The sequence below is a fragment of the Vigna radiata genome, chromosome 5, assembly GCF_000741045.1.
Source record: "Vigna radiata var. radiata cultivar VC1973A chromosome 5, Vradiata_ver6, whole genome shotgun sequence".
NCBI lineage: Eukaryota > Viridiplantae > Streptophyta > Magnoliopsida > Fabales > Fabaceae > Vigna > Vigna radiata.
In genome coordinates this window covers 29,845,971-29,864,003 of record NC_028355.1, presented here as the reverse complement: position 1 = coordinate 29,864,003, position 18,033 = coordinate 29,845,971, and the positions used below count along the sequence as shown (strand labels likewise).

At 34.2% G+C, this 18,033-nt stretch overlaps 2 protein-coding genes across 6 annotated transcripts; both read left to right on the top strand.

The window, feature by feature from the left end:
* The first annotated feature begins 3,093 nt into the window (after nt 1-3,093).
* Nucleotides 3,094-4,388, top strand: LOC106761811 (feruloyl CoA ortho-hydroxylase 1). Its single transcript, XM_014645378.2, has 3 exons — nt 3,094-3,604; nt 3,695-4,037; nt 4,143-4,388. Exons 1-3 carry the CDS (start codon nt 3,105-3,107, stop codon nt 4,386-4,388), a joined length of 1,089 nt encoding a protein of 362 aa, XP_014500864.1. The 5' UTR covers nt 3,094-3,104.
* A 6,045-nt stretch (nt 4,389-10,433) lies between these two features.
* Nucleotides 10,434-16,132, top strand: LOC106762650 (interactor of constitutive active ROPs 4). Of its 5 annotated transcripts, none has more exons than XM_014646663.2 (5): nt 10,434-10,568; nt 10,672-10,812; nt 12,887-12,967; nt 14,003-14,080; nt 14,723-16,132. In XM_014646663.2, the coding sequence occupies exons 4-5, from the start codon at nt 14,067-14,069 to the stop codon at nt 15,849-15,851; spliced, it is 1,143 nt and encodes a 380-aa protein (XP_014502149.1). In that variant the 5' UTR covers nt 10,434-10,568; nt 10,672-10,812; nt 12,887-12,967; nt 14,003-14,066; the 3' UTR covers nt 15,852-16,132. The 5 variants fall into 5 exon arrangements, with proteins under 5 accessions (XP_014502149.1, XP_022637074.1, XP_022637075.1 ...); XM_022781353.1 differs by having other exon boundaries at nt 14,000-14,080; XM_022781354.1 differs by lacking the exons at nt 10,434-10,568; nt 10,672-10,812; nt 12,887-12,967 and adding an exon at nt 13,011-13,303.
* The last annotated feature ends 1,901 nt before the right edge of the window (nt 16,133-18,033 follow it).

Genomic DNA, 18,033 nt, shown 5'->3' with positions numbered 1-18,033 from the left:
TTCCTGTTTAAATTCATGAGAAGTAAAAAAAAAAATTATACGTAAAATAATTAAAATAAAAATTGTATAATTTAGAGAGAGAGTAAAATTACAAAAGATTATGTATATATAAATTATATTAGTTCTAAAATTTAATTTGAAGTTTTGGACTGAGCCTAAAATTTAATTAAAGTTTTGGAGTGGGGCTAAACCCACTTTAACCTTGACTCTAACCCACTTGAGAGGGGGTTTTGGGGGTTGGGGCTTTTTTCTGGCCCCCTACTTAAGGGGCTTCTTAAAATAGGGCTTTTTCAATAGTGGGTTGGGGCTGACCCTAGGACCATGGGTTAAATTGACACCTCTAATTATATCACAGTCTGCTGTATACTACCGTCGTTTACATGGTTTGCTTGCCATGTAGTTGTCATACATCAGATTTGCTATGGGCTAAAATTGTACTGAAAGTTGTTAAGAATGAATATTATAGTTATTGGCAAGAACCTATGGATATTGTTTAGTAAATGCTACGATGTGGTCTACAATTATCATAATTCACTGTCTGATATATTTAGATTAGGATGTTTTAAAATCTGACAAATATTTGATGATATCATTTTTATAGCTTAGAATATTTTTAGAGTATCTTAAAAGATCTCCTATAAATTATTCTTTTTATATATCTTATGATTTTTTCCTTATTTAATTAGGGTCTACGTAAGGCACATTGTATCATGTAAATAGGAAAATTATGTCCTACATTTACTGGATTATGTCTAAATAGAACAGAGGACACGGTTTGAGCGTCTCTTCTATCTGTTTTTTGTCTTTTTCTAGAGGATGCAAATAAAATACTGTCATTCTCAGAATATAGAGAGTAAATATACCACTGTTCACTATGTTAGGGAAATGAAACTGGAACTAAATGATGGTAATGAAGACTCTGGACTAATACTTTTCCTGTATATACTACAATGAGCATTGACGAGTATGATAGTTCATTTGCACCCTCCAAGTATTAAGGATTATTTTAAGAGTTTCAAGCTATATTTAAATATATAGATAACAAAGTTTAAGAAAAGAAACTTCTCATAAAGTTTAAAATTTTCTTTGATTTCATTTTAGTGCTGTTTTCTGCGAACAAACAGGGTTGACGTGAATGCTAACAGATATCTTTTAGGTGTGATGGTTTTAAAGCATAGTAAACTTTTACACTTTCAAATACTGTATTCTAAAAAGTCTTTCTTCTATAGTTCTGTTATCTCTCGTTCGAAATGTTTACGTGAAGCATTAAATTTCACAAACAGTTGTTACTCACTCTAAACCTCAACAACATCATGCAGTTCGCATAACTCTGCGGTATCTCTCCAGAAAACATGTTATCCAGAACGAGAAAATGGGAACAGTTGAGGATGGTGACGTTGAACTTGAACCTGGTGTGGCCGAGGCGGAGAACACGCAACTATGGGAGGTAAGAGCATGTATCTGCCGGGAACTTTGGTGTTGCAGGTAACTTCGGTAAAGCTGCACACGGGTTTTTCAGCGTCCCAATTCAAGGGGTACTTCCGGTGGAGGGAGAGTTTCATGAGAAAGAAAAACTGTGACTGGTTTTTGGTGCTTCTACTGGTGATGATAACCTGGGAGTGATAGGATGGTGGTGGTTCATTTTGAGAGAAGAAAAAAATACAAAAGGTGATTGTGAATGGTTGCAGGGAAGAAGAGAGAGAAATAGAAGAGAAACTGAGGAGAGAGAAGAAAAATACCGCCACGGTTAACGTTCTTACAAGCTATTTAACAGAAGGGATCTATTGAAAGCAAAATCAATAATTTGGAAACCTAATTAAATCACTTTTAAAATCGGGTATCAAACAGAAATTTAACCTCCAACTTGAGTACTAAATAGGTATTTAAGTCTATATTTTAATCTTACTATTTTAGATCTTGCATAAAGGATGTTGATTTATTTAGAAAATATCATCACATTTTATAACGTATGTTATTTTTGAATGAGACGTAAATTAAGTGACATGAATCATTGTGTTTGTGTTAGGGGCTAAAGCCCATTGTAGTGATAAATCAATATTTGAATGTACTCACAAAGAAATAATTTCTTTCGTTTGACATGCTTAAAGATCTACAATATTTTGAATTGCAAGAGTTGACCTTCCTAGGAAAAAGCCATTCTACATGCTTATATGCTTTGTTAAACTACACTTGAATTTCATTCCTATCATCTAACAATTAATTAGCCAGTTAAAAGTCAACTCCATGCATACATATCGGTTTAGTATGTAAAATAATTAAATAAATCACCTACTGTAGTGTCTTTGTTCATGCATTTCTTCAAATTCTTCAATCCTAATATAAGTTGCTTTAATGTGTGAACATTTAATTAGAAAGCTACCATTTTTTTTTCTTTCGACTATTAGAGAAAAATAAATTATATATATTATAATTTTCTGTAATATTAAAGTGATGTTATTGGCCCCGCCCACCTCCTTTTTTGTCTTTTTTTTATTATATTTGTTTCCTCCTTTTACTGTAACCTGTACGAAAACTCTTACTTTACTTTTTCTCTATGCATTTCCTCTATGCATTTCCTACCACTTACCACTTATATATTAGGGTAATGATACGTAGACAACATTTTTTGACAACATTTGAACATCATCGTACGTGTCATTGTGTGATTGGTCCAAATGACACAATGACATCACCATGGACCAATCACACAATGACACGTATGATGATATTCAAATGTTGTCAAAAAAATGTTGTCTAAGCATCTTTATATATATGCTCAACCGTTGTTGGGATCAAACGGGATGTTTTCTAACATGTCAATCTTTTGGTTCTTTTTCTCCCGTTTGTCACCGTATCTCATCGATCAATTATTATTATATATGACATATACTATATTACTATAACCTAGTGGTTAATTTTTTTAATAAGTTTACTTTCGAAGTCATGAATCTTGACAAAGAGTTTTTTTTTTTTATTCATATGAGCATTTCCCACCACACATCCAATATATATGTAAGGATAGTCCTTTGCACTGATCATAACAATTTCTACTGAACTTTTGATTTGCTAAAACCATAGTCTATAAGCAAATTTCACATAACCGCATGGCTCCAAGATTCAACTCCTCAAAGTCGCTGTATGATTTTGTGGTGAGAGCTGGCAATGGTGTGAAAGGTTTGGTAGACTCAGGTGTGTCCGAGGTGCCAGAGAGGTACATACAACCTCGAGGGGAACGGATCAACAAGCATGATTCAAGAGCATGTGATGCTCCACCCATTGACTTGTCAAAACTCAATGGAGAAGAGCATGAGAAAGTGGTGGATGAGATTGCTAGAGCAGCTGAAACTCTTGGTTTCTTTCAGGTGGTGAATCATGGGGTGCCTTTGGAGTTGCTGGAATCGCTTAAAGATGCAGCACACACATTCTTCAGTTTGCCACCAGAAAAGAAAGCTGTTTATTGCACTGGGGTTAGCCCAAGCCCTAGGGTAAAATATGGGACTAGCTTTGTGCCAGAGAAAGAGAAGGCTTTGGAATGGAAAGACTACATCAGTATGACATTTAACAGTGATGAAGAAGCTCTTCAGTGTTGGCCTAATGAGTGCAAGTATGATTTTTTTGCTACTCTTCTCTCTTCTTTTTGACCCCATATATCAATATCTCAACATTTCAACCATCTCTTCTCTCTTCTTTTTAGGGAAGTTGCACTTGAGTATTTGAAGTTATCAACTAAGATGGTTAGAGACATTGTGGAAGCGTTGATTAGTAAGCTGGGAGTTACACTAAAAGATTCAGAAATTGAGGGCCTTCTTGGAATGAAGATGGTTAACATGAACTACTATCCAGCGTGCCCAAATCCAGAGCTTACAGTGGGTGTTGGGCGCCACTCCGATGTGGGAGCTATCACAGTACTGCTCCAAGATGGCATCGGAGGCTTGTATGTCAAGGTAGACCAACAAAATCGTGCTGACAAAGGAGAGTGGTTGGAAATTCCCCCAATCCCTGGAGCTCTTGTAATTAATATTGGCGATACTTTACAGGTTTGGTATCCTAAAATCTCAACTAAAGAAATAATAATAAGAACCGTAGATGATGTTATATATACTGTTTTCTTGATGTGGTTTGTTTATGCAAATTAATGTAAGATACTGAGCAATGGGAAGTATAAGAGTGCTGAACACCGAGTAAGGACAAGTAGCAGCGAATCCAGGGTATCGGTTCCGGTGTTTACAATGCCAATAGCTACAGAAAGAATAGGTCCATTGCCAGAGGTGGTGGAGAAAGATGGGTTGGCCCGCTACAGAGAAGTTGTGCTCCAGGACTACATGAACAATTTCTTTGGGAATGCTCATGCTGGAAAAAGCTCTCTTGATTTTGCAAGGATCAACTAGTATCTATAATAAGCTGTAACTGATGAGAAGCTTCTGTTTCCTTCTTTATTTCTTGTTTCAGGAATAAAACCTTCAGCTTTTCAATTAACTAAGGCTATATGTCAATAAGGATAAATATGGTTTGAAACACCTTAAATGATTTATAAACCCTCTAAGAAAGAAGCCTCGTGACATGAGAAGGAAAAAATATGTGATGAGTGAGCGATCTGTGCAATTTTGAGAACAGAATACATGTGAAGAAAATGAAATAAAAGTAATATAGAAACTATTTGAAATGAATTTCTTATTTGATCATTGGATTGCAATAGTATAAATATACAAATTGATAACCTAATTCGAAAGAGTTAAAAGGGAATAAACTCCACTAATTTAATATCAATTATTATAATATCAATTATAATAATTGATATTTAACACTAATAATTAAATTAAATAAAGGAAAGTAAATATACTAATTATTACAATTTAAAACTAATTATTATAATTGATATCCTCCCGCAAGTTGGACGATCGGGAAGAGAGATGCAACTTAAACAATAATGAGTCAAACCGAGGATGAAGCAGAGACGCTTTGTGTTCTGCTTCAGTTGAGGAATGCCTAATCTGCATCTTTAGACACCGTGTGGAGACACTCCTTTAACTGCTTAAGGTGTAAGACGGTCCTGTCGACGCAGGTTTGATAAGCAGGATTCGGAGTTGGAGGTACAACGGTGGTGGAGATCGTCATCGGCGGCGCAAGAAAGGATTCATCTGGATATTTGAGAATATCATAGCCATCAAGAAGAGCTTCAACTAATTTAAGGGTAGAAGCTTGGTGACACTCTTAAGGGTGATGCAAGTGAATGGTTTTGATGGCTTATGAGGGTTGCTAATAGATGAAGAGTTGTCATTGGCCATGGGAGGCAAAAAGAAAGGAAGGAGCGACGTCCTGTGTCGAAGAAGATAAAAAAAAAAAACGAAGAGGATCATGAATGGGAAAAATTTTATGACCAAACCATCATGAACAAGTAGAAGATAAAAGACATCGGATAAAAAAGAGACTTTTAGGAGGCCGCCGACGACAACAGAGTAGAAAAGGATCAGAAAACCTGCTCTGATACCATATAGAAAGTATTTGAAATGAATTTCTTATTTGATCATTGGATTGCAATGTATAAATATACAAACTGATAACCTAATTGAAAAGAGTTAAAAGGAAATAAACTTCACTAATTTAATATCAATTATTATAATATCAATTATAATAATTGATATTTAACACTAATAATTAAATTAAATAAAGGAAAATAAATATAGTAATTAATACAATTTAAAACTAATTATTATAATTGATAAGTAATCTGTATATGCATTCTTTTGATGCTTTTTCTTTTAGAAAACTAATTTGAAAATTTTGGACTAAAACGCTGTACACACTAAAGATAGATGCAATGTAATTCTGTGCGTTGACTGTGAAAAGGCTATTAAAAATAGTCGTCATAGGCCTTGGGCCGATTACATCAGTGCAATATAATAACTGAAATGTAATAACACTGAAAAAAAAAAACTAGCGGGACCGAGCTCCAGAAAATAAAACCAACCATTAATTACCAGGCTGGTATAGTAAAGTGAAAATAAAAATTGAAGCACAGAATAAAATCTATATGAGATACAACAAATCTGCGACTCTGAAAAATAAAACATCACTTGAAATTACAAAATTATCTTTCACAATTTAAGTTCATCTAACAAAACTCCTTTATAAACTTAAATTCTTTCTTCCTTCATCCCAATCACCTTCTTATACTCCTAAAACGATGTTGTAAGTAGTAGTTGTGTGAATATATCAGCTATTTGTTCCTTGTTTTATACGTGTTCAAGTTCCACACTTCCTCTTTTAACTTGTTCTCGGATAAAATGAAAATAGATGTTAATATGCTTACTTCGTTTGTGGTTGATGAGGTGTTTTGTCAACTCGATCACTGACCTATTATCTACTCAGACCAACACCTTTTTTTCTTGCAATATTTCCAAACTCCGTTGCAGGTTTCTAAGCCATATTACGTGCTGGACACTCCAAGATACTGTCACTTATTCAACATACGTTATCATTGATGCTATCAAATTAATACTACATTACAAGGCAACTTTAGTATTGTCAAGTTAGTAGTTAACAAACTAGATAGGGTTAATGTAACCTTAATTCGTTTCCCAACAAAGACGAAATTGTTTTTCAATACTTGACTCTTATGGAAGACTATGAAAGGTTAGTAAAACAACTCCTCAACCTACAATTTATGAGTCTACATTGGAGGAGTTATTGAGGCAGATAACCATGCAGAACATTCAGTTCTAACAAGAGGCCAGAGCGTTCATTTAGAGCTTGATCAATCAAATAGGAGCAGATGATGAGATTCTTGAAACCTTCAGGAAATTGGAGGTGAACATACTTCTACTTGGTGCCACAAAGCAAATTCCCAATTATGCAGCATTCTTGAAAGACCTGTGTAATCAAAAGAAGAAGATAAAAGGAAATGAGAGAATCAACATCGGAAGTATTGTAAATGCATTGATAGGAGGTACACATGATTCTAACTTGCACCTGTAGGCTACTAATGCTCCACCGGCACCCATAAACAAAAGCTTCAAAATCAATGGGCATCAGATGAAACAACTCCTCAGAAGTTCCTTCCTAGATCGAGTTGTGGAAGACATTTTTGTGCTCATTCAAATTTGGCATCTTCCACCTTGATTTAGGGGATTTTTCTTTTCCCTTCTTATCCCTTCCCCACCTTTATTGCACTTGTCCATGATCTTTTGATTGTACTTATTGCTCTGATCTTGTTTGTGACACATTGAGGACACTGTGTAGTTTAAGTGTGGTCTATTGGGGGATATTTTCTTTGTTTAGTTTTTTCTTTTCTAGGTTGTTGTGTAAGACAATTATGTTAAAATTAAAGAAAATGTTTCATTCATTGTTATCAATCACTTCGTCCTCTATTAAAGTTAATTATTGTGTCTTCTATCAAAACATGGAAAAATTGACCAAAAATAGACCCAAAACTATCATGGGGAGTGTTGTTCATCCAACTAGGAATTATAGTTGAAGTTTTTGTGCAAATGACCCTTTTTACCCTGGTAATCAATAACAGGGGTCTAGTAATCGATTACCAGAGGAAAAAGGGTCATTTGTACAGAAACTTCAACTATACTCCCTAACTGGATGAACAACACTCCCCAGGTTGTTTTTTCTGACCTTTGCTGGTTGTTTTGCTCTTAACTTTCTCCACCAAACTCTAAATGAGTTGGTTCTTGTTTTGTTGGAATCTAGACTCAAAGAGCTTTCAAATGACTACTAACTCATAATTTTTAGACCACTGTAGAAGATGCAGTTAATTTCCCAAACAACGTTCTTCTAAGCTTCCTAAATGAGTTTACTATCAAGTTATTGTTTCATGTTACTTATTTTAGATGAGTGGATGAGTTTAATGGTCATGGGTGGTATTTAGTGCACCAATGAACACATTAACCATTGAATTGTTGAGTAAAAAGATCATTTAGGTGTTTTCATGTAAGTTAGATGAGTTCCATAAGCATTGTTGGTCATTTCTTGCCCTGGTAATCGATTACAAGGGTCTGGTAATCGATTACAAGGGTCTGGTAATCGAATACTAGAGGAAACATGGTCATTTGTACAAAAACTTCAACTATACTTCCCGACTGGAACAATAGCACTCCGCAAGATGGTTTTTGCTTTGCTTTTGTAAAATTTTTCCATTTGTTATATGGGTGAGTCGGCTCAATGCTGTTGGGTGTGTTCCTTGCACCAACGATGATGTTAGGCCATTGATTTTTTCAAAAAAATGTCCATTTACAAAGTGATTTACTCCAATTGAGGTGATGTGCATGACCATTGTTCCGTTTTTGAAAGCGTAGTAAAGAGTTCAAAATATAAGTCAAAATTCAGTTTGTTAGAAACTCAATTCCAATGTACTTTTATATATATATATATATATATATATATATATATATATAAGAATTTGGTTTTCCAGAAACTGAATTCTAACCTAAGATTTAAAAAAAAAAATAGAATATAAGTTAGAATTCGGTTTCCCAGAAACTGAATTCTGACATGAAAAGAAAAACGTGTTAGTTTTGTAAATATAAACTACAGTATGCTATTCTCGTGATTATAAAAACATTTTGTGCTATGTCAGAAAAAAAAAATCGCGTTTTATAACAAGGAGATGCAATTTCTTCTTTCCTCTTTTATTTTCGGTTTTGACTCAGATTTCTTAGAATGGAAGAGGCTTCACATTTGATTTAGGGTTTCGATTTGGGGTTTCTTTGCTGCATTTTGATTTAGCCTTGGGGAGAACCATTTCTTCTTCTTCTTTCTGGATTCAAATTGGGTTCCAGTTTTTGGGATTTTTGCATTTTAATTCACTTTTCAAATGTGGGTTTTCTGAAATTGGAAATTTGGAGTTCTTGATTCTACGACTTAGGGTTTGATTGTTCTCTGATTTTGAGCGTTTTTGTTTTGTTATCCGAGTTTTGTGAATTGGGATGCAGAGCTTTTGTTTCAAATTGTTTTTTTTGGGTTTTATGTAAGCAACACTGATTTAATGAAGTCCCAACGAAAAAAAAAAAAGAACACTTCCTCAACCAACTACCAAAGAGGAAAGAACACTTTGTCAACGTAACCAGATTACATTACATTTAAACATAGGTAAATCTTAAAAAATTGGTTTAGCCACATTAACATACTCTTTTACCACATCACGAAACATGTTAACTCTATTTATTGATATTTAACGAAAGGAACTTGATTGAGATAAATTATAACATATGTGGATAAAATTGAAACTTTTTTAAAAAATAAGCCCAATTTGACATACTACAACGAAACGATAGACAAAAAAAATAATAATTAGACCTATTAAATATTATTTATTATTTATATAAATTTTTATCATATTATTATTATATTTTTTTAACTAAATATTATTTTAATAAAAATATAGGTCTATTGTCTATTTTAGTTTTGTATTCTCTAATAATATACTTCATAAAAAACCACTCTTACTTTATTCTAAAAATTTTAACTCTTGTACATACTTATTTTCTAAACGAAATAATCAAACTACCCATTTGTTCATAAATTCAAATTCAAGATTCGGGTAACAACATTACTTATCTTAAAGTTATTACGAATCTCCAAAGTTTAAAACTAAACACAGTTAATTAAAAGTTGGTTACCAACAAAGCTTAAAACATAACAGTGTTTTATTTGTATGAAGCTAATTTTAGTGTGACACGTGACACTAGTTTTCATACATCTTAATTTTTTAATCACAGAAAAAACAGGGTTCCGTTCGTGCTAGTTGTTAATTAATCATTCAATAGAAACGTAGTTAAGTCACTACTACTACAGAGAAATGCACACTGTTCTTGGATGATTCTTTGTCAGGCACGTGACAATTTGGTTTAGAAATTTCGTCCATTCATTCATACACACATTACCCAAACCGAAAGAAAAATCAATTCTTCATATTCAACATCTCATTAATCGATTAATTTAATTTATACATATTAGTTAGAAATGTACTTTAAACCTAACTCAACTTCATAAAATTATAAGTAAAATAATATGTTTAACAAATAACAAACGTAATTAGGATAAACTTTAATAATAACTCTAATATTATATTAGAAGCAGATTTTAATCTTAATTCAACTCTACAAAACTAGTTTATAAGATGAACTATTGGTTTTGTCCGTAGTAACGTGGAAGTTCTAATAATATTAAATTGTGACTGTTGTTATTAGTATTATTTGAATTGTTGAGTTTTAAAATGAAAGTGTGGAGGAGGTAGCTTTGGGAGAAAACAAGAGGAAAATGTTAAAAAAGTGGGAAAGGTTTTGAATTGCGGAGAAAGTGACAAAAAGACAAGAGCTGTTGTGTAAGTTAGATTTCCGAGAGGGCAAAACTCACAACATTAGACATTAATTATTGGAAACATTTTCCCCAAAATAACCCTTTTGTTTTGTACTCTTCCTCCTTCCCCCAGCAAGTTTGAAAGTTGCACACTCATAAATACACACCACCTAGTGTCACGTTTCATAACAGCTTTAATTCAAACTTTCAAACCCCATTTTTCCTCTCTTCTTCTGCCTTTCTACGGCTTTTCTGCTTCTGGGGTATGTCTTTTTCACTTCATTACATCTTCTCACTTTTTTTTCTTTTTCAAATATATATGCATATGCAAATCACTTAAAGGGTTCATCAACTTTTTGTGTTTAGTCTTTGTTGAGAGGCTTTTCTCTCTTCCCGTTTGTGGTGGAACTTCACTCTCTCATCCTGAGATGCTTTCAGATCCCTCAACAGTGTTAGCTGATTCACACCGTTGTTCTTCTCTAATTCCAAATATTTTCATCATCAAAGGTGAGCTTTTCACTCTGCTAGAATCTACAAATAGTATTGCACATTTGTGTCATTTATAAACACATATTTCCTCAATGCTTTTTATAAAAATAAAAATACAAATGAAAATCTATAGTGAAATTTGTTCTTTTTCACTCTTTTGCCTTCAACAAACATCAGCAATTTTCGCCTCTGCAACTGCACAGGTGTGGTGTGTAATTTTTGTTCACTTTTTTTTTCGTCAAAGGTTTTAATTTTCTATAGTTTTCTTCAGTTTTCTTCCCTACCAAACACTTAAATGAACGAACATTCGGAGAATCTTCACCATGCTATCAAGATCTTATCCCTTGAATTGTTACTCTGCACTATGCTGTGGTTATTGACCCTTGTCTTTTGAATGCTTTTCTTTATAGCATTAGTCTTTTATCGGTCAAATCACTTCATTGGTATATCTTTTAAAGAAAGCTTTTATGATGGCTAATAAATAATACTTTTAAATCTTTAGTTATTACTACATGGTGCCTTTTAAACTCGAATAAAATACAGTAATTTATTCTACTTAATAAATGTTACTTTAAATTTTTAATTATTACTATGCTTCCTATTAAACTTCGAAACGGAAACAATAATTTAATAATCATTGATAGTAGGTGGAATAAAAGTATCATTAGTATTTTTCAGATCTTTATGTCTGCAGGTGGGTAAATATTTTTGTTCACACACGATATTTTACTATATTAAGCAACATTATTGAAGTTTATATTGCATTTTGCAGTATTGTGTTTGTGCACCATTAACTGTTTTTAAAGGTGGATTAATTTTTCTACCATTTTCTTTATTAAATTTTGTATGACATTAGCCAAATTTGGTATATTCCGTAGTCTCATATTTCAAGAACAAGTAAGTGCGTGATAATTAAATCCGTGTGATTTGTCTTATGTTATGTTTGATAGCATGAATTTCTTTTTCTCTGTAAACCCATTTGGCGAACATGGCGGTAGAGAATTTGTGTTGTGTTAGAGGGATTTGAGAAGAAAAGCAAAGCAAATGTGATTTGTATTAAGGACATTGAAGACCGTCTTGCTCTTTGGAGGAACCAAAACTTCCAAACAAATTGCTTTTTTCTATGTATTATTCCCTTGGATGTGTTGTTACTTTCTTCGTCTGAATATGTGCCATGGACATTATAAGTTTGTGAAAAGGGCATATTCTACTATACTCATTATAATGTTATCTATTTGTTTTTATGAAGATTTATACGTTCAACGAAAAGGTTACTTTATGCTGTTTTTTGTAACTTTTGTCTAAATTTGTGAAAAGGAACAACTGATAAAAATTGATGGTATGTGCATTTCTTTAATACATTATTTTTTTTATAAAAAAAAACTCTTGCTTAGAACTCAACATTTGAGAAGTACAAATGTTTTGATGAAATATTTATGTTATACATCCATTGTGAAAGAATAGTTGGTGATAAGAATTCACAGTCTTCACTTGTATTGGTTCCAAAAGAAGTTGTAGTTGGCATATTATATTTTAAGGCCAAAGGTAAATGAACTTTCACTTTTGATACAAGTTCAGTACTAGATTACAAGGATTTGAATCTCTCTCTTCATATGCATCTGTATCCACCATGGGGTAGTGGTGCCATTCCTTTTTATAATGTGGGGTCTTGATGGGTTCGGTTTCCTAAAAGGGAGAGACAGTTTCAGAGAGAAAGGATATTCTACCATCTGATTATCATTTTCATTATAGTGAAGTGTCACTTGAAGCAAAAATAATGAAAAAAATAGTTAAACAGAAGATTTTTATCAAATAACCATGGGCTCCAACATTTCTCGCTTTTCTTTTTTCTGGTTTGTGATGGCCAGTCCCCACAGTTTTCAGAATGACACAAGATCTTGATACTGATTTTCCTTCAATAATTGTTTTACCTACTGCTATCTACTTGCCCTTTCACTAACACTTTTTTCAAGAAGTTGCATGGACTGTGTAACTTCTTAACTATTAATTTCTTTCTTAACAAGGTTGTTTTTGAATTACAGTTATCCATCTTTCTTTTTGATGATGAACTAACCTTTGATGCTACTATTAGGCTCTCATCATTGCTAAGCTCCTGATTCAAAAAGAGACCCATGAACAACAAACCACTTTAGACTGCATCTCAGAAGCCAAGGTAAAAAGCATTGATATGACTACTATTTAAGTTGCACCTCTTTCAACTCCATTATACAACCACTTGAATGTGTGGTGGGCCTGGTGCAATTATTGGGGAAGTGGAATAGTTACTTATTTGTTAGGAGTATCAGGTTGCTTATATACATGGGGTCACATAAATTCTTTTTTGCCTTTCTTGGGGTGGTGGTTCTGTATTTGTCTCCAAATTTTAAACTGTGGACCATTCTCTGTATTAGGTTGCATTTACTCCCTTTGCGTTAAACATGCAACATTTACACATGCAGTATTTACAGCACTTGCTCGCTTTTAAACAAAGCAAAAGGCACTGAATAAAGTAGGCTCTGACCCTGTATGCTTTCTTGCTCTTGGGGTGGTATTAAAGGCATACTTTTTTAGCATGTCATTGTTTGAACACAGGACCAGTGTGCAATGTGGGGGCTGCCTTAGTCTTTTTTTTTTTTTTTATTTTTTTATTTTTTTTTTTATCTCATGATATTTCCGTAAGGGTCATCTACCTTCGTAGTTTCTAATGGGAGATAAATTTTGGTATCTTAGGTTTAAATCAACTGCCTTTTAGTTTAATTGTCACGGTTGTAGTGAGTTGGCTCCTTTATGATAACGTGGGTCTAGGTCATAAATGTGCATGGCCCTTGTGAGTTTCTGTCTTTCTATTTCTCTCACCTAATTATGGTTTGGAGGAGGATAAAAGCCTAACTGCTATTAAACTTGAAAGTGCTCCATTTACTTTAAGTGCTTTAAACTTTCAGCTTAAGTGAAATCTCAACGAATGTTTTCTCATTGGCATTTCTCTGCTGTTTAATATTTTACTAAAAAGGTTNNATGCTCCTACTCCTTTACCCCTTTCTTTAATCATAAAAGGTGCATTGTTTTATATTGTAGCAGTTTATTTATCTACATGGGCAGGTTCTGCCCACTTTTTTTGCAAATATAATTATGTATACTTCATGTTTGTGGTGTTTCTGGACTGGATGTAGTTCCCTGGATCATTTGAACTTGCATTTTTGGTTAGCAGGTGAGACTTTTTGAGCAAAGAAAACTTTCATTGTTCCATCATTTGCCGTCTTCAAGCATATCAAATGCCAAGATCAAGGTGTGATAATCTAATACAGTAGTAAAACAGTCCACTGCTTCCATATACTAGTTTCTCTACATTCACATTTTCCGATTGCTAATAAACTTATTTATATGTATTCTTTCTCTTTTTCTTGTTCATCAACCAAACAACACCTCACTCTAAGTTTTCAATTTTATTGATCTATCCATACATTATAACAACTCACCATCTTCTCTTAAGAATAAAATCTTTATGATTAATGGAAATATATCATCTGAAAGATGAAACTACTTCTTAGCCTTCACTTATCAGCTAAAGTGAAATTGGTCACTAAATGTGTTCTAGCCCCCTAGTGATTCTTGCCACACTGATATTCAGAAATTCTGCCCATACCATTCATGTTAGATACAATTATTCTTTAGCACCTGACCTCAACCGAAGTTTTTAATAGAAACTTTATAGACAATGTCTGTACATGATCAATGTATGGATGAAGGCTAAAATTCATTGTGAAGATTGTTGAAACATGTGACTTGTTTTATATAGAATGTTGTCATTTGATCATGTTACTAATGTGCCCCCATGATGAGACAGGCCAGAAAATTACATACCAATTCTTATTTAAATTGTAGTTTCTTTCTCTATATAGTTTTTTTATGAAGTTTTGTTTCCTACCAGGGGATCTGATTTGCCTCAAAGGCAGTCTCCACGTGGTCCTCATCAACATCGGACATCAAATTCTGACTCTGATCCATTGCATCATCGGCTGATTGCTGACCGAAGTCCGAAGTTCGGAGACCGGCGCTCACCAAGAGGCACTCAATCTGAGGCACTAAATCAAAAGAAGCTAGGAACTCGCATCGCAGATTTAGAATCTCAGCTTGGTCAAGCACAAGAAGAGTTAAAAGTTTTGAAGGATCAGCTAGTTTCTGCTGAAGCTGCAAAGAAAGAAGCTCAAGATGAGCTAGTGAAGAAAGCTGTGCAATCGGTGGTTCCTGTGGTTGAGAAGTTCCAAGAGAAGTGCACTTCCAAGAATGATCAAGAGTCAAACAAAACTGAAACCAAACCCCAAGATATTGTACCGGGTGACAACCAACACGAGACTGATGTGTTTGAAGTTCCAATTGAGAAGTTGACAATTAAATTCGACAAACCTGGAGATCAATCAGAAAAGGAAAATCTACCGTTTGAAGACTCAAATGCACCAGCAATATCAATGCCGGAAAAGCCTTCTGTGGACGAACATGAACTGTCACTGAAGATTGATGAAATTGCATTGTTGAAATCCCGTTTGGAAGAGAAAGGGAAGGAGTTAGAGTCCATTACTAATGAGAAAGAAAATCTGAAGAACAAACTGGACGAAGCAGTTTCAAAAGTGTCAACTGCTCAATCCAAGGAAGAAGGAATGTCCTTGCTATTGGACCGACTGAGAGAAGAGTTGGAAGCAAGTCAAGCGAATACAGAGAAGTTGAATGGGAAGTTAAAATCTGTGGAAGCAGAAAAAGAAGGATTAGAAGCAGAGATGAAAAAGCTAAGGGTGCAAACTGAGCAATGGAGAAAAGCAGCAGATGCTGCAGCTGCAGTGCTTGCTGGGGGTGTTGATATTACTGCTAGAATTCCTGAAAGGTGTGGTTCAATGGATAAGCACTTTGGTGGAACGTTTGAGACACCTGCTGCTAGGTACAATGGTTATGTGGGGTCTCCTGGTATGGCTGATGACTTGGATGATGGTTTTGGAGGTGGAAAGAGGAAGGGTTCTGGGATTAGAATGTTTGGTGATTTATGGAAAAAGAAGAGTCAAAAGTAATTTCTGTTCTATATTCAGTGAGTGAATTTACCTAGTACTTTTTAACTAAGTTCATGTTTTGATGGTAGCAGAAACTGCAAATATAGTTTGCTTACTGCTTTGCACCTGCTGCCATCCGTAGTCATTTCTGGTATTATTAGGCCATTAATTGTGTAGTGTTACCGTTGCATCATCTGTGCAAGGTAGTAGTGATGTGAACTTATGAACATTTTTTAACGCATGTTTCACTTCTCCTAAGCTTTGATGAAGGCATTTTTACTTGAAATGCCTGTTTTTACTCATATTATCCAGCCTACACTACTTTGGAGTAATGTGTACAATGCTCATTTCTTGTTAATATCATTTATAATATTGTTTGCAGTGAGCAAAAATAGAACTCAATTTTTTGGAAGCAAAGCTGCTTATGAACAGATGAAAATAATATCCACTAAGGTAAGTGCAAAACCTGATTGCAGTAAAAACCTGGATGCGCTTTAATTCAAGATGAATGAATCACATCAATAAGAAATCTACAAAATACATTTGAGGAAATAGATTTCATATACAAACTAGTTGTGGTTATGCTCAATTCTGAAGGAAAAGTGGTTCTAGTATTTGATACAAAGGACATTTCTCCATGGTTTGAAATGAAACTAATCCATTTATTAACTTTGAGAAGTTATGATTGCTGACACATGATGATCACCTTATTTACTAATGGAAAATGTTTGTTTGAGACTCTCCCTTGACACAATTTTGACACACCTCCACGTGTCAAAATTCTATTGCATGCCATCAGATTTTGAATAAAAGGGTTTTAAAGATGTGCAGAAGGGTATTTTTGGAAGAGAAGTTTTATGAAATTTGAGATTGGCGGTTTAATTTTTCATCCTCTTCACTTTTCGAAACCAAAGTTGCGTCTATGCCATTCTCTCTCCCATTGGGTTCCTCTCTTCATTCCTCTGGCAGTCATTCGTGTATAGACTCCGTTGTTGTTTCCTTTCCATTCGTCTCTCGTCTATCGATATTCCTCCATACTCTGTTGGTAAGCACTATTTGGCGTTTCGCGTTTTGCGTTTTGGGTGTGTTTGGTTTTGTGCAGTATATCCCATTAGAGTTTTCACTTTATATCGCATTTTTTGGGTTGGGGAGGGTTTTTGTGTTTTGGGTTTGTGCGTGTTGTTTTATGTGTTTTTGTGTTTGTATGAACCCTAATAAACCATTCATATGTTTGTCTGCAATTTGGGCAGTTGCAATGACGTCTCGGAACCCAATGGTAAGTAATAATTTTTTTTGGTTACTATTCATATGTTTGTATGAACCCTAATTCACTCTATATCGCATTTATATATAGTTGTTCTTTTTTTTTTTGGTAAGTAATAAATTTTTTCTTGATAATGTTGTGTAGTGGCGTGTTCGAGTCTCTGTTGATTCATCAATAATTGCTGCTATGAATGGGTTACTCAGAGAAGTGCATGTAGAACGAATTTCGATAACACCAAGTCGAAGACAAACAAAGGATAGGATATGAAATTGTGTCCTCCTTTGGCTATGTGCAGAATGAAGAGGGAGTCTGGGTTCCAAAACACAACAAACCCAATGAACAACATCACCGTACAAGGGATCGACATAATGAACAACCAACTTCTTCCACAACACTTAACGATGTCATAGAACGCATTGAACAACTGCAGACGTACGTTGGTTCAAGATTGGATGCCCTAGATTCGAGACTTGATAACATTGAGAGCCGATAGCAGCAGTCTGCACCAACCCCCTTTTATCATTTTACTTCTTAGTTATAATTTCCTGTTTTGATGTATTTGCTTTCATTTACAACTGTTGTGTCTTTTATCAGTATTGTACTCTTTAAATTATGTGTACTTCGTTTGCGAATTTTAGTGTTTAATGAGTAATTGTGTTCATTAATATGTCTTCTTAATTAAGGAAATATTTCCCTACGTAAAGAACACTTAAACAATACACAAANCATCCCAAAAACAAGTAAAACATNTGAACTTCTGTNAAATCACTCTTCATTCAGCACGTGGTNCCCTATGTTGTTTTTGGTGGCTCCTAGAGATGATCAGGATGTGCAGAAACCTCTGCAGGCTCGCGTAATCGTTTACACTGCATTGTAATCGATTACAATGNANTTTTTCATGCAAATATTTGCATATCTTTAATTTTCCCAATGTTCTGA